The sequence below is a fragment of the Epinephelus lanceolatus genome, chromosome 20, assembly GCF_041903045.1.
Source record: "Epinephelus lanceolatus isolate andai-2023 chromosome 20, ASM4190304v1, whole genome shotgun sequence".
Lineage (NCBI taxonomy): Eukaryota > Metazoa > Chordata > Actinopteri > Perciformes > Serranidae > Epinephelus > Epinephelus lanceolatus.
In genome coordinates, this window is record NC_135753.1 from 31,793,376 (window position 1) to 31,807,907 (window position 14,532).

The 14,532-nt window shown below is 42.1% G+C and overlaps 2 protein-coding genes and 1 long non-coding RNA gene across 6 annotated transcripts in view; 1 reads left to right on the forward strand and 2 right to left on the reverse strand.

The window, feature by feature from the left end:
• Positions 1 to 1,365: 1,365 nt before the first annotated feature.
• Positions 1,366 to 4,774, reverse strand: gjd4 (gap junction protein delta 4). Its single transcript, XM_033638567.2, has 2 exons — positions 4,397 to 4,774; positions 1,366 to 4,212 (listed from the first exon to the last, which is right to left on the reverse strand). The coding sequence occupies exons 1-2, from the start codon at positions 4,458 to 4,460 to the stop codon at positions 2,987 to 2,989; spliced, it is 1,290 nt and encodes a 429-aa protein (XP_033494458.2). The 5' UTR covers positions 4,461 to 4,774; the 3' UTR covers positions 1,366 to 2,986.
• On the forward strand, positions 4,592 to 7,550 carry LOC144458934 (uncharacterized). The gene is made up of 3 exons (XR_013488269.1): positions 4,592 to 4,677; positions 4,772 to 6,636; positions 6,806 to 7,550. It is a non-coding gene; the product is annotated as an uncharacterized LOC144458934 (long non-coding RNA).
• A 1,917-nt stretch (positions 7,551 to 9,467) lies between these two features.
• The window catches only part of ccny (cyclin Y), a 50,388-nt gene continuing 45,323 nt past the window's right edge, over positions 9,468 to 14,532 (reverse strand). For all 4 annotated transcript variants that reach the window (XM_033638905.2, XM_033638903.2, XM_033638904.2 and 1 more), the window contains one exon: positions 9,468 to 13,962. In XM_033638905.2, coding sequence (XP_033494796.1) covers positions 13,846 to 13,962 — 117 coding nt within the window. In that variant the 3' untranslated portion in view covers positions 9,468 to 13,845. The remainder of the gene's footprint in view (positions 13,963 to 14,532) is intronic.

Sequence of the window (14,532 nt, forward strand, 5' to 3'; positions counted from 1 at the left end):
TGCTATGGTTGCTAAAGGCGGACGTTGACCACTGCAAAATAAACAGGGCATTAATGGAAAAATATAAATAAAATAAAATTAAATTAAATTAAATTAAATTAAATAATATTAAATTAATAATTGTCTGCCAGAAAATTACTCAAATAAGACTTAAATTGTGCTTATTCTTAAAGAAATTTCCCAGAAATTAATGTTTAATCAAAATTGTGAAATTACAAATAATACATACCATAAGAACAAAACACGGTGAAGCTGCATTTAGTTATCATGCAGCACAAACCTGGTGTAACCCTCCCACATGATGTGACTCTGACCGCTTTTAAGTCAAAGCTAAAACTATTTCTTTTTACACTGTCTGCGTTTTTACAATTTTAATGGTGATTTTTGTTTTATTGTAAATTATTTAGTAATTAATTTGACCTTTTATAAATATTTTTTCTTTGCTCTTCTATTGTATATTTGTATCCTTTTTTTATCTTTTATATTTTATATTTGTATATTTATTATTATGAATATTAAAAAAGCCCTATGAAATAATCTGGTGTATGAAATGTGCTATACAAATAAAAAAAACTGTAAAATTTGTTCTGAGAAAAATTCATTGCTGCTGGAAACTAATTTTTTGAGGAAACATTTATAAATTAAGACACTGCTAAATTACAAAGAAAAAATAAATTCTCAAGCCCATTTCCCACTGGACAAAAACACCCACTTTCACCCAAGACAAAGGTTCAGTCACAAGGAGGTAAGGATCATTTTTGCCCCGGGGCCCCTCAGTTGGTTAATCCGGCCCTGTGTGCCAGTCTGACCTGTATGTCTGCATTTTAGCACCCCAAAACCTCTCAATGTGTGCCTTGTCTGTCACAGTACTTCAGATGAGTGTCTTGTCGCTAAATCCCCAAAGTTTACTGTTGTACTGAACAGGTTAACACTGCTCAGGATGGCCTGAAATGAAACTGTAAAGTAAGTGACACTGCACGATAATGTCTAGAAAATCTGCAGCACATGCAACTTAGTTTTACCCTTCTGCACCTGATTTATTAAAGGAAAGTGTACTAACCAAATGCTTCACTGAGACACAGATATTCTCATATAAAGATGCCAGAGGGCTTCTGATTCAGGGTTCAACATATAGCAGCATTTCACATGTTGCGTCACCGGGGGGCAGCATGATCTCAAACTACAGTGGTGGTGAAGCAACTGCAGCACCAGACAACAACAGTTACAGTAAAGTGCTTAAAAAAGTAACATCATCTTCAATGCAATCGTCATGAGTCAATGAGACATGAGATCAAACAAGTTATCAAAGAGCTTTCACTTTATAAAGAAACATTTTACATAGAATAACATGAAACTGTACATGAATCAATTTAATATTGTGTTGTATGTGTATTTATTACAACAAAAAAAAGCACTTAACTAAATATATATTGAAGGAAATCACTTACTGTTAGGTCCACTTTACATTATCATCAGACAAATGAACATTTACCCAGACTTTACAGCACAGAATACCAGTAAACACAAGTGTAACTGAGTCCACCTTTGGCTTCGACACCTAACGCTGGATGTATAGGAGGTGCAGCACCATTAGACCTCCTGTGGTCTCATGAAAAACCCCCCGTGGTCATCCCTTATGACGGTCAGGGTGCAGCCCTTAGTAGATGGGTGAGATATGAGGCCGGGGAGCTTTTGGTGTCACCTTCAAAGAGACCACAAGAGGAGGAAGATCAAGAGCTATCCGTTTACACAGAGAGCGGCCCCTCAGCTAGAGGGCAGCAGGTGCAACTGTGATGATTTCCTGTGAGAGTCTCCTCACAACCACCTGTGTAAAGAGACCCAGATGTGTTCTCAGAGATTTCAAAAATACAGTACTGACACTAAAAAACTGGAAAGGAACAAGTTGATTAAACACTACAGCAGCCATTATGTATACTGTCTGTGATTGACACGTGTCACAGTGTGTCTGACCCGCATTAATCTGAGCTTTGATCAAAGTGAAACTGAAGCCACAGCGAGCAGAGAGCATTTATCCTGAAGGGCAACAGGCAGCACTGCTCCTTTGCAGAGCTCCGCTGTGCTCTATTTCTAGTGACAGTGTATGTTAACGCTTGTATTCCTCCTAAGCTCCGCGAGACCCTGAAATAGAGTGACAAGCCGTCTCCATAAATACAGAGCCCCTATGGGGGAACGTAATTGCCTTGTGAGCCTATGTCGGCTTTCGGGGCCTTCATAGTGTCCTTCACTTCTGACAGAGGAGTCCTATTCCATCCTATGAGCTCGATAACGCCACCTTAGCCAGATTATTGCCTTTCATTTTGGCCTGACACTCGTATTCCAAAAGGTCAGCCGAACACCTGAGCACAAGGCCTAGAGGCTACCCTTGTCCCCTGACCTCTGTGACCCAAACACAAAAGAGACAGCAGTGTCATATAGAGTGACTGTGGCAGAGGGTGGGGTTGTATATTTGAGGCAGGTCAAGGCCTGTCTTTGTTTATGGACAGTGTATCCGGGGAGTCGGGGGAAAAGCCAACAAGGGGAGAAACAGGTGGGATGCACTCTTTTAGATTTTCTCAAGGTTGAGGTTTGGTCAAGGACGCGTAAGGCTCGAGTGTCCCGTCATTCTTGACTTGTTTTGTTATGAAGAGTTGCTGTTCAGGACTTGAATTCTTGTCGCTCTGCATCACTCTGTTACCGCTCCTCAAAGGCAATGTGATCTGATGGCGTGATAACATCACAGCAAATATGATTACGCCTCATGAGAGTAAGGTGTCTGGTGAATGTGTTGCCGCTTTGGATTCTCCTCAAGTGGCAGTGCAGTCTGCATTTTGAAATGAGGTAGTGAGCATGGCAGTGTGTCAGCTCCAACAGTTGCTGCCACTTAGTGAGCCTTGGGTCATCTCCATGTCAGTTTCTCATATTGCTCCCACACTTATTTGTCCCATCCTGTGTTGCGGAATAACCTAGAAATAAATCAGTCCAACCATCACACCCACTCTGATCTTTTATCTTGCCCGTCATCATTGGGCTGTGGCTCTGCGCCGCTACCCAGCTCAACCAGCGTATACTGACCCACCTTTCTGGAACAAATTGCTGTCGCTGTTGAAACACTCCCGAAAGGCACTGCTGGCTCACTAGGGGATGAACCAAGGTCCCGTCTGGGCGGAGGCGGCGGTTTGAGTCGACTGCGTTTGCTAACACGGATGGATCTTGGTGTTCCCATCGGCTCTGGGGGGCAGAGAGCCACCTCGCTGCCATTCCTTTCTGGAGCCTCCTCTTGGGAGAAAGAGTAGCCATTGTTCCCGTTAGTGTTGCAGCCTGAAGGTCCTGGAGAGCGTGGAAGAGAGGAGCGCTCCAAACAGGGGGGTTCCTGACGTAAAGCAAGCACTCCCCCTCCACAAGAGCCCTTGCTGCCTTGCCTCTTCCTGAAACTCCCCTTGTGACCAGCCTCTGCCTCTAAATCCTGCTGGGCCAGGGAGGCGTTTGGGTCTATTCCTGTGGAGGCTCCTCTAGCTGAAAGGAAACACTGCTCTTTCTCATATACCTTCTCCACCATCATCTTCCTCTTACTTTTATGCTGCACAGAGCGCTTGATGGCGCAGATGAAATCCAACACGTTCAGGAAAAGGGACAGAGCAGCCACACCGAGCATGAAGTTGAGCATCACTGTCTTCTCAGTGGGCCTGGAGATGTAGCAGTCCACCTGGGTAGTGCACGGCGGATGCTGGCACAGGAACCTCCTGGGGATGTAGAAACCAAACAGATAGTAGTGAGCTGCCCCAAACCCTGCCTCCAGCAATGTTCTGAACATTAGATGGAGGATGTAGGCTCCTGTGAAGAACCGTGCCCACCCTCGCTCAGCCACCAGAGGCATCTTGTTTACAGATGTCTTGCTGAACGGCTCCTGGTGGATCTTGAATAGCGGCAAGGCTTTGGGGTGACCCGATGAGTTCAGGTCCACACTGAGGCCATTCGAGACCTTATGGACCACGTAGATGATAAAGATGATGGAGGGGAGACACAAGGTGACAAGTTGCACCAGCCAGAAGCGGAATAGAGAGATGGGAGAAAATAGATCATAGCACACGTTGGCGCAGCCAGGCTGAATGGTGTTACACACAAATCGCTCCTGCTCGTCTTGGTAGAGAGGATAACCAGCAAGGAGGAGGATCAGGAGACGGAGGAAGATCATCACAATGAGCCACACCTTCCCTGAAAAATAAGGACATGGGGATTAAAAGTGATTTGACAGTGAATCATGAATAAAGGTGGGTGAGAACTTGAGGCCGCAGAAATCAGCAGAAAGCGCTTGAGATTTCACCTTGAGGTTTATAGATCTCCATAAAAGCCAAACCATGTCACTGTACACAAACATAAACCAGTGAAGTCAACTAACCCATCAAAGTGATGTTGTGATTGACAGAGATAAAGATGACCTCAGAGGCACTTGATCCTGCCATGCTTGCTGCGCCCAAGGCCCTCCAAAATCTTCCAGTCTTCCGCTTCCAGGCCACAGAGTAAACCTCACCCTCTATCCAGCCACCTCTTCCTGACCCTTTCCACCAAGGGGCACAGTGGCTTCCAGTAGCACAATAACCTCCAGGTTCATGGACACAATGTTCCCTCAGCAGGCTGATTCTCTCCCTTTCTCCTTGAGGGAATGTGTGCCAAGTTCCGGTGGGTAAAATCCAATGTGATCCATTTGAGTCTTCACTCAAGTCTCTGACAGACCCATGTAAATACTCTTACCTCTTCCTCTGTCCCCCTGCAGACAACTGTCTGTCCTCAGACAACAGAAGACGGGAGCGAGCCCCATTGTAGGTCTATTCTTAACACACTTCCAAAGGCACGTCGCCATCCTGGAATTGCAGAGATATTTTTGTGCTGCTGGTCGTCCTTACAGGAGAGTAACAAGCCTCCAGGCTTACTCACTCTAAGTTGCTGTATTAAGTTCTCGGGCACAATGGGCAAGCATGTTCAAACTGGCTGCATCATAAAAATACAAGCATTTACTGCTGCGTCTTCCAATGATGAATCAAGGTAGCACGTAGATATGCAGGCTGTGGATTTGGTCTCGTGAAAGGTTAGTAGGTTGTAAATTGTATTTTCCCCACAGCTGATGCCAGTTTATGGCCGGTAGGTGCCTACTGTGTATATGAAATGGGTATGAAGTAAAACTATCTTTAACTGTTAATCTTAAATACATCAGAAGATTAGATAGATTCTACACTTACATTAAGTTTTCTTCTTCTGTACTTCCACACATGCTCACCTTAGTGTCGTTCTCCCTTATAAAAATGATTTTACACTGGACATCAGTTCCCTTCCCACGTGCTGCATCCACCTTCACTCATGGACAAGGTCTCTGCTGGGACACATGGCTAAAGACAGTTGGCTTGGCATAATCACTACAGATCAGTGGTCATTAGCACCTCCATACTGGCTCACAGTACCAATCCCACGCGGCTCATTTTGAATGGATTGCAAGGCAAAGATTGGGAATGTATAATGGATTCCGCTGAAAATAAATAGTGTGGGAAATTGAAGTTTTGGCTTGATAACACACGACAGAAAATAACTTACACCTACAGTTCATTTATATGTGCACAGTAGGGCTAACATTGCATAGATAGGCGTTAGATGTGTGGCACTGGGGGAGTTTGAAAGGAATGCCGAGCATTTTATTTGCTGGAGTCATGAAGTAAAACCCTAAAAATGAAATCCACAACAAACTGCCACCCTTAACCCTACTACAGAGCAGTGACTGGCACTGTTACCTCCTCAGCCTCATTTAAACTGGAACGTACCACCTGCTAAAATGAGCCCAGGGTGAGCAAAACAGGTGCAACCAATCCAAGAATACTCAACAACAAATACACGGCTAATTTAAGATACGTAGTCACAGTGATATCAACATGTTAAGCCAGCAATTAGCACACACACAAGCACAACAACTTTAACAGTGTCATCAATGAAATGGTTTTACCCCGTCCCTCAACTACTTGGGAGGGCCCTGTTACTGCTCACATGATAATGATGCACACCTGTTTCCAGTTTCACTGATTGAGATGATGACCTGCAACACCACAATTTTATCCCCCAGTAGCTATGACCCATAACTATGAACCAGCAAGTAGACATGTCTGTGATTGTGAGTAGAGATATATTAGATGTTCACAGTGTCACGGTAAATATCAACCACAGTGGCTGATCTGCACACCTCATTGTTACACAAAGCAAGAAGGCAAGAACTCTTTGTCCTTGCTGTCTCATCTGCTTCGACTCATTTTTATCTTTATTTAAGCTGCGTCAAAGTCAAAAGAAATGTAGTAATAGTTCCCGTAAAGCATCTGAGCCTTAGTTTATTTTCAGAGAGTAATACCTGCCGCTCAGCTCATGGATTACTGTCTATAACGGAGTGTGAACGCCCTTCATGGCTGTGTTTGAGGCCACATTGACAATATTAAAACTTTATCCATTAGCGCCACTTCCATGCATATTAACTATCTTTTCATTTCAGGCATTGCTATTTCCCACAAGTCTAGCAGCTGCTACCTGGAAGATTTCCCACCTCAGTCATTACCTGATCGTCCCCATTTCCCAATTAGAAGGGTGGAAAATCTGCAAAGTATTAAGGTGCATCTCTGTTAAGCCTAAAAAGCCTTTCTCTTGTCAATGCACAGGTGTGACACAGAACATCCCAACTGAATGAAGGGCACGGAGGCAGTGATTTGATTAAACTTCATGATGCAGAATGAGAAACTGATCCCTTTCACTATTGTCTCTCTATCATGTCTGTTTTTAGCCACACTGCTCGTGATCTAATTTACCAACAAAGGACTACAGAAAACCACTGGAGGCTGAAAAGCAATCACAAGAAACAAGATGTTGGTGATGGATTGTTTTTTCCCTCGGCAGTCATGGAACACTGTAATGCTGCAGTCTTAAGGGATCACACATGGTTTCATCATCTTAAAGCCGCACAAAAGATTTTTATATGCACACTGGGCCAGATGACAATGTGTAAAATGATAGGAGTCGTTCGAAATGATGAACTCATTGTGAAATTTACACAGTGCCGACAGCTCTACAGAGTGTTTTAGTGTCTTTGGCTTCATTGTTTTGGTTTTCTGCCTGCAACTGCTTTGGTTGAGTCTCACCGCTCTCATTAACCTCTGACCAGGAAGCTGTTTTCAGTGAAAAAATTAGTTAGCAAAGAGCATGTTATGATGGAGACCAAAACAGAGCTAAGGGATCGTGACCACTGGATTCACATTTCCAAATTGTCCAGAAACACAACTCCACATGAATGCTAATGTTGCTCCATGTCTGTAAATCCACAAATAAAATGCTAAAATTAATGAAGCTTGTTAAAAATATATATATATAATATTTTCAATAATTCTAGCATTCTGCATATGTAGCGTCTCTTAAGAAATTAATTTAGCTAAACCAGGGGTAGGCAACCTGCGGCTCAGGAGCCATCTGCGGCTCTTTAGCCCTTCTCCAGCAGCTCCCTGTGGCAATGACAAAAAATTATATAGACACAAGTAACAGTTATCTTTTAACATTTTAACTTTCATTTATCATTGTTGTAACCCTAAAGTATTTTTTATATTTTCCAACTGTATAAATATGTAGCCAATACATTGAATAAAAAATGTTTCAACATCTTGACAAATATGTGCATGATATGACTACGACCTGGCACCTTTTAGGCTAATTTAGATTAAATAGGCTGTGTTGCCGTCCCTGTAAGGCACACATATGCATTGCAGCTCCAGACAATTTTTTTTTAAAAACGTTTATTTGGCCAAAACTGGCTCTTGTGATAGTAACGGTTGCCGTACCCCGGGCCTGACAATGGAACCTTACTTTAAAGGTGCAGTATGCAATTCGAATGAAAGATAACCCCAGTTGAAAGTCTCTTTCTCAGGTCGTCAAATACTGACACTTTGGGGTGGTGGTTCAGTCCAACTACCAACCAGCAGCAAAATACACAGCTGACAAATGAAGCCAACATGGACATGCAAAAAAACTGCAGTTCCTTGAATGGCCACTTGAGGCTGGCTCCAGAAGCGAGCCAATCCCCACAGACGTCCATGTTAAAACGCCCAAATTTAAAGCAAAAGTATACATGCATGACACACAAAAACATGCATAAATATTTACAGCCTGGTACAAAAAACAGTTTTGGTTTCAATGGCTAATCTCCCCCTTTTCTGACACCTGTACGGGGGTGGGGGTGGGGTACATTTTTATATAGCTCACCTGTTTAAATGGTTGTAAGGCTTAAAGTTGTGCATGTTCAACAGCCGAACCACTTGAGTGACGTGCTCTCTGCAAGGAATAACTAAAGTCTGTGGGTCAATTGGACCGCTTGGTTATCCACAGCTCTACCCTCTCATCCAAATGGTTATTCCTCACTCTAAATCAAGATGGCAAAGGCCAAAATGCGGAACTCGAGGCTTCAAAACGACAGTCCACAAACCAATGCAACATCCCTTATTTTATAGTCTGTGGCGACTACTATCAATGACTAAAGGCGCTAGGAGGCTGAGTAGGCTTGTAACTGTGACTTATTCAAAGAAATTCATGCTTAAGTCCAGTTAATTAAACAAAGAACTTGTAAAATGAGATGAAATGAAATATTACGTTGCATTATATAACGGTCAAAGGAAAATATCGGAGGCAAAAACTCACCCTCTTTGCCTGAGAGCCGCCACACCAGTGAATGAGCAGGTAGAATACTGTGAAGCCACACCCCCGTGCTAATTACAAGTACAGGAAGTGACCAAAAGAACGTGTGCAGCTTGAACAAATAATAAACAGCAGAGGTTAAATACACATTCCCGCTCCAGAGTCACACACTGCACCTTTAACTGCAGTGTATAATGAGGTGTAACAGTCTATAGATGCCTGCTTTTTACCTGTGTTTTCTGGCCCACATTTTAAAAAAGAATAAAACTGGACTTCTTTTAATTCTCTCAAAATAATGATCTGACAGCTGAACACACAAAAGTCTAAGCTGTCTGTGTTCATTAACCCAAAAGATGTGATTTCAAAACTCTGTTTATGTGTGTACAGTATGTTAGATGTAAATGTTTGATGTGGTTCAACAGAGATGTTTCGCAATTGCTCTCACTGACGCTCACAGCACCTCTTCATTGCACTGAATTGACTTGTATTGCAATTACCAGAGCAGCGATTGAAATGCAAATCAAGGCCAACACAGAGGATTAAATGTGTCCCTCATTGACAATATGGCAGAGTGTAATCTCTGTATTACCACTTGCTCTAAGCCATTTAAATGGTTCTGTCTGACAGAAGAAACCCTGCTGAGTCACATCAGCTCTACAATACAGCGTATATTGAAATAATCTGAAAGATGGTTTGAGGTCTCAGAGTAAATGTGTGAGTGTCTGGGTGAGTTGATTCTTTAGATTAAACAAGAGACACACACTGGGTTTGCTGCAAGGTTTTAAAGTTTAATTCTTGCACAGATTTTACTAAACATTGCTTCGTAAGAGAAGAATTAGGAGCAGATCTTCAAATCATAGAGAACAGAGAGAAAAAGAGAACAGATGTGAGTTTGGCAAACCGAGAACGGGAACAGAATGATTCACTGAAAAGAAAATAACACGCTGACAATAACAACAACAACAACAGAACACAGCACATGTAGAAAATATCAATCAATGAAAAACAACAACAAAAAAAAAGGTCACAGTTACAGCAGTTGACGTTTGTTAGCACGGGGGAGTCGTCATGATCGAAGCTGAATGTGTGAAATCCAAAAAAGTGTCGTTGAAGAGAGGACGAAAAGTTGAGAAAAGTAAAACTCTATGCAGAGGTAGAGTTCAGTGCACAAGGCTATGACACACCTAGTAACCAGCCGACAGGACGCCACAGGCCCACGGTCTTTGCTGTCAGAGCAAATGTTCCACCTCAGGACTCCCCATCGTCGACCACATGGCATCAACGCTCACATCCGCGTCTAGAGAACGCCAGACTGGACTGTATGCACACACATACAATAAATAGGATATACAATCTTTGATTACCTCTAACAGTTTGAACTCACAACAGCAACTCCAGTAACGTTACTTTCCTACAGACACGTTTTGCACTTTATTTTTTCACTCATTCAAAGCACCATACAAAACAACAGCTCTCTTTCCCAAGTCCCAACACCTGTTCATATACTTCATGTGCAAGAGGGCTGGCTCAGAGCGACACGTCCAACAGGATTGTCCTTCATTTCTCCATGACTTTGGTACGGTTCTGTCCCTTCTCACACCTGCTGCTCGCGGTCGGAAATCTCACTTAACTTAATGACGGGTTGATTCTCTAGTAGCTTGACAGACAACAGAAGTCACAGACGTGGAAGCTGCCAATGAAAGGCGAAAAATAAGCTCGGCTAGAAAGAGGGTACATTGATGTCACGTCTGAATTTGGACCTTCATCTTAACTTCTGTGTTACATAGAAAAATGCTTTTAAAAATCTACGTTTGTGCCTCATTTTTAATTATGTAACAGAGGAAATGTGAGTCCAGTTGATCATAAGCCAAACAACCACTTATAAAGTTTATATAATCAAAGCATTACTTCACACTTTTATCAACCCGTCGAAGTGTGAATAATACATCAACTCGCTAGAATGAATTAAACCGATTAAACTCAATGATTTTATAGGTTTACTTTCAACTACATCCCTGTACATTTTCCTTTTTCTGATTTGAGAAATGTCGAGAAAGGAGCAAATCAGGAGGTGATTTGTTCATGAGAAAAATGCTTATGATAGTTTCACTGATTTCCAGTAAATGCAACAAGTGTGGAGCCCCAAAACTGACAAAACTTTGTAAAAGGATATCAGAAAAGTCAAAAATACAGTAGTATTGTTAGTTAGATAAAAAGAAATATAAAGTTTGAGGACTTTCTTCTAACCTCTGTTGATTGAAACTTTATTTATTATCTTTCACCAAATCATTTTCCAGTTGTTTGGTTTTGGCTCACATTTAATCATTTTTCTCCCTATTTTTAATCGCACAACATTTCCAATTTAACTCATTGTATTTCAATTTCATGATGCAGAAAAGAAGATGTTCGTGACCGTATATGTCCACGGCGTGTGACTGGTCCAGCATTTGTATGCTTGTGCCGGTTCGTGTAAGATCCAGTGACTGTATATAAAGATAGACGACATGACAGCTCCCCAAAAGTGAAGCCAAAACATCTCAATCGCCCCCTGGTGGCTGGCTGCAGTATAGATCATAAACCCTGCCCCCTGCATGTGAGGGAATGGGACATGGGCCAAACTAATAAGTCAAATATTTTTCGCAAAGATGTTTTCTGCCATTTTAGGTAGTTCTTATTATGCTAACCTATGTTGAAGTGTTCCTTTTTCTCAAATTTGGTTTCAACTAGTTCATCTGATGCAATGAAAAGGGGGCGTGGCATCATGACTGACAGCTGCATGTGTCAACCAGTATGTTCCCAATCAATGGTGCCGCTTGCGACTGGGTCGGATGGGTGTGTGGCAGGAACTTCATACTGTGGCTCCACATCCCGATTGCTACTGCGTATGCTCTGGCTCCAAATGACGTCACCAGCACAAGATGGCAGCGCCCATATCAGGAATACTTTGGCTTCAATTTCGCAAAGTGGAGAAACATTGTCCATCTTTATTATCAGTCTATGGATCGATCAAAACAATCTTAACAACTGTGTAGCTAGGTAGCTAAACTGAAAACACGAATGGCTAAACCATGAATGAATTAAGAGAGCTTGATACCCAGCTGCTACTCAGCCATGCTGCCAGTTTGTCCCAGTAGCCTCTTGCAGTACTTAAGCAGCAATTTCCCAATAGACCACCATTATAAGAGAGATGTTGGTAAAACTGGAACATTTAACTGACTGAATGTGTGCCACAACCAAAACCAAATTAAATTTTAATCTACTTTATCAATTGAAGGAAACTGTCAAAGCTTTAAAGGCTTTTCCAAAAGCTCAATTTTAATTATTTCATCAACAAAAATATTCATTGATGTATTTTTGACTTGCCTGATCACCTTTTCCTATAATTTCCCAGTTACAAGGCTCCGTATAAACACAGGCATCGTTGAACACATGAATCTGGCAATGCTTCCACAGAGTGGGGTAAAAAAAATGTTTTAAAAATGACAACAAATAATAAAACAAGCCTGAATTGTCTCGTATTATCTATATACCATATACAGTATGTAACACATAAAAAAACTTGGCATTTTCTGCAGTGTGAAAACATCGTAACAAGAGAACAGACAAAAACTCTTAAGTGGTGTCTCCCATTTTAAATCTTAATACTTTGTCTTTACTTGATTTGTCATAGGAACAAGAATCCGACATATTTACCATCCCCGTCATGTACAGTAAAAACTGACCCAATATAAATATTCTAACATCATTCTGTTTTGTTTTGTTTTTTTTACAGTACGACCTCAGTCTATAGATCTGCACACCTGCGCTGTATTTACACTGTACAGAGACAATTTAGCAAAATGTATACAATCGATCTTTTCGTGAGCAGTGTTTGAATCGTCACTTTAATGCTTCCTCATTCGTTCCGCTCCTCTCCAGAACAACACAAAACAACCCTGAAGAGTCATGCGTTTAGTGGCACCTAAATGTCAATGTTCCATTTGTGCTGTTTCTTTGTAAGCTGGAAGAACCATACAAAAATGTTAAAGAAAAAAAAAATACTTCAGTTATTTGTTCTATTCCTCCAGTAGAAAGGGGAGAGGTGTTAACGTAGCTTATTACAGGCACCACAGGTCAGGACAATGGCAGTGAATTAAGTACAACAAAAGCTCTACAGTATGTCTCACGTCTGACTGAGAGTAGTGGACCAATGTCTTCCAGTCGAGTCTTCTCCCAAGTATGCATGCTTCATCGTATTCGATCACAACAACAGAGCGATGCATGGATATTGCTTTAAGTGAGTGTCTGAACGGTGGCTGGATGGCCTCGCTGTGAGAACATAGTACACGTTTAATTCCCAGGTCCTGCCAAAGCGCCCCTGAGCTAAACACCGACTTGCGTTTTCAATGTTAGCTCTCTGAATGAAAACTTGAGTTAAATGGCTACAGTGTAAATGGATGCGACGATATGTGGTCCAGTCGAATCGAACTGTACACTCAAGGTAGCGGTGGAATGTACACATCTTCGCTTGGATCTGCCGGCAGAGCTTTCTGCTGCATGGGAATGCAAAGGAACAGATAAACACCAACAAAACACTGAAACAAATTGAGGATTTGAGCATTTTAAAAATTCAAATGTGCCTGTAAGCTGTCAAAAAAATCATCTCATGCTTCAGCTAAGAAAGTGACTGAGCAAGAAGGTTAAAAATTAAAGGAATGTACACGGCTTCCCTCGGTCGACCGTACAAGCCAGCGGAGCCTAAGAGGGAAGTGTGGAACGCTGTTGTCGCTACCGTCTGTCGCTTCTCGCATTAAGCTTGTTCCTATTTTTTTCCCCAACTTCACACAGTCTCTCATGTCGCTAGCTGCGTTTCTTCTTCTGCAGTTCGGCCTCCTCTTCTGCATTCACAAGACGTTCACTCACACACTTCAGTTTGGTTCAGCTCAGCTCTGTTTGGTTCAGTGCAGGCAGCCAGTGGGACTTCTTTTATGTACAACCAGAGAGGGTGCAATCACACTTGTAAAAGTGCCCGCTTGTGTGTATATGTGTGTATGTGTGTGTGTGCTGATCCACAGGACTGCTGCCCACCTGGTGTGCCCGCTTACCAGGCAGAATTACAGTACAGTATGTCTGACAGGTCTGTCTCCGTGCTGCAGGCGGCCACTGTTAGGAAATGATGGCCGGACACCACCGCACCACCGTCAGGTTGTCTGCGCTCACTGACCGCTTCTTCGCTTGTTTCCTCAAGTCCTTGTATTTGTCGTCACACAACCGTGAGATGGCCTGGAGGACAAAACATATCAGATGTCAGACGGAGATAATGAGGCGTACCCTGGGTTGAGATCCTTGTAAGTGTGTGTACAATATGAGACGACAATCTCAACTAAACAGCAAATATGTCGAAACACAAGAAGCACTGTCGTCTTTAATTGAGATAATCAAGCTTTAAAAAGTCTTTTGGCTGGACGGTCACTCACTCAGTTATTTTGGTTTCATCCTGTCTTATGTGATTATTGGCTTAAAGTATTCAGATGGTTTTCATGAGTATTTGAAAAAGAAATCCAGTCAGATTTGTTCTTGGCAGTCTGTAATTCTGACACGACAAAGATCCGTCAACGAGCATTAATGTGGCGCGCTAACACCGTCGCAAAAAGTTCTACTCTTCGGTTAATCAGATGTTCTGGATTATTTCTGACCTATTTTTAGATTTGTCTTTGATCCTTTTAATTAAATCTATTTTTATGGAGACAGCTCACCCCTTCCTTCTTATACTTATTTTCAAATGGTTAGTTATTTTACTTATCTTTAATTGTGTTTGTTCTTTTTGTTTTACCGTGACTCTGTTATGACTTT